A 1705-nucleotide genomic window follows, 5' to 3' on the forward strand; every position below is an offset into this window, starting at 1 on the left:
AGACCAAATGGCGTCACCCGGTAATGATAAGTTCCTTTGTCAGTAATGAAGAAGGTCTGGTCAGCTGCATGCATTAAGATCTGATTATAGCCAGAGAAAGCATCTATGAAGCTGAGCATTTGGTGGCCGGCCGTTGCGTCGACCAGTAGATCGATTCAGGTAAGTGGGTAGCTATCCTTAGGACAGGCTCGGTTGAGGTCGGAGTAGTCGACGCAGAGTCTCCACTTGCCATTGCTTTTGCGAACCAAGACTACATTGGATAGCCATTTGGGGTAGTCTACATTTCTAATGAACTGGGTCTTCAACAGCTTGTCCACCTCAGTGGCAATGAAGTTGTTGCGTTCTGGATGAAAAATGCGCTGCTTTTGGTGGAACGGTCGGAACTAGTGCTCAATACTGAGGCTATGGGTAATAAAAGAAGGGTCGATACCTAGCATGTACAAATGAGTCCAAGAAAAGACATCTTTTTGCTCAGCTAAGAGAGCCGTAAGGTCGGCTTTGGCCTGAGAGGACAGTTGGCTGCCAATCTTAGCTGTTTTTGTTGAATCGGTGGGATCAATGGGTATTTCAACCAGTTCCTTCACTGGTTCCTCATATCTAACATCAAGGCCTTTGATAATCATAGCCTCCTTTATCTTGACTTCTTTTAGCGAGGCGACGTAGCACTCTCTGGCCACTGTCTGTTTTCCCCTCACTAGGCTGACCCCTGATCAATCGAAAATTTCATGGCCAGATAGTAGGTGAAAGTGACAGCTTGGAGGGCATTGAGAACTGTGCGACCAAGTACGATGTTATAAGCCGAAAGGCAATCGATGACGAGGAAAGTGAGTAGTTTGGTGGACTGCCGTGGATATTCTCCGATGGTGATGAGGAGAGTGATGGAGCCTATGGAGGTCACCCGATCTCTAGTGAAGCCAACTAGTAGGGTTTGGAAAGGCGACAACTTTTCTTCTCCGACCTTGAGTTGGCGGTAGGCGTTGAGGAAGATGATGTCTAAGGAGCTGCGATTGTCTACAAGTACTCGTCTCACTTTGTAATTTGATAAAAGAGCAGAAATGACCAAGGGATTGTCATGGGGGTGGCAAATACCTGTGCAGTCGGCCTCCGTAAAGGTGATTGGTTCAGACCATTGCTTAGGCTGTTTGTAGGGGTGGTCTAGTGTCATTACTTCCTTATTAGAGCCTTGTCTGATTTTTCTGAGCTCGGCTCACTGTGCTGACCGCTGTATGCAAGCCCACTAGCGATGACTCTAATCTCGCTGACTGGGGAGGGCGGGGTCACCGAGAGCGGGGTCGCCTTGTGCTTGGGGTAGTGGTGGGACCCGATCATCGTTCTGCCTAGGTTGTGCAAGTTGTCAAGGAGGAGTGTGTCGGTGGTTGTGCCTTGAGGGGTCAATCCTCGGCCTTTGCTAGGGACAGGCTGCCGTGAATTGGCTAAGATGCCCTTGGCGGATAAAATCCTCGACCTAGTCTTTAAGGTTGGCACATTCCTCAGTTTTATGGCCGTGGTCTTGATGAAAACGACAATACTTAGATTGATCCTGCCGGTTGAAGGGAGATCTGGATGGTTGAGGCCATTTCAGGTTGTAGTTTCGTTGAATTTGGTGCAAGACTTACTCCATGGGTGAATTGAGAGGGGTGTATCGTTCAAACCAACCAGGTGGGCAGGTAGGTGCCGGTCGCTCTGCTCGAGCCGGTCGGTCTAT

General features: G+C 49.1%; 1 protein-coding gene across 1 annotated transcript; it reads right to left on the minus strand.

Annotated features, from left to right (window-relative positions):
- Positions 1 to 694: 694 nt before the first annotated feature.
- Positions 695 to 1165, minus strand: LOC145805705 (uncharacterized). Its single transcript, XM_082900887.1, has one exon. It carries the CDS (start codon positions 1163 to 1165, stop codon positions 695 to 697), a length of 471 nt encoding a protein of 156 aa, XP_082757013.1.
- Positions 1166 to 1705: the final 540 nt, after the last annotated feature.

This window comes from Camellia sinensis, chromosome 13 (genome assembly GCF_055761805.1).
Source record: "Camellia sinensis isolate YWXY chromosome 13, ASM5576180v1, whole genome shotgun sequence".
NCBI lineage: Eukaryota > Viridiplantae > Streptophyta > Magnoliopsida > Ericales > Theaceae > Camellia > Camellia sinensis.

What these genes read in the sequence shown, in the direction of transcription:
- LOC145805705 (XM_082900887.1), bottom strand. Translation starts at nt 1,165, where the DNA reads ATGACACTAGACCACCCCTACAAACAGCCTAAGCAATGGTCTGAACCA.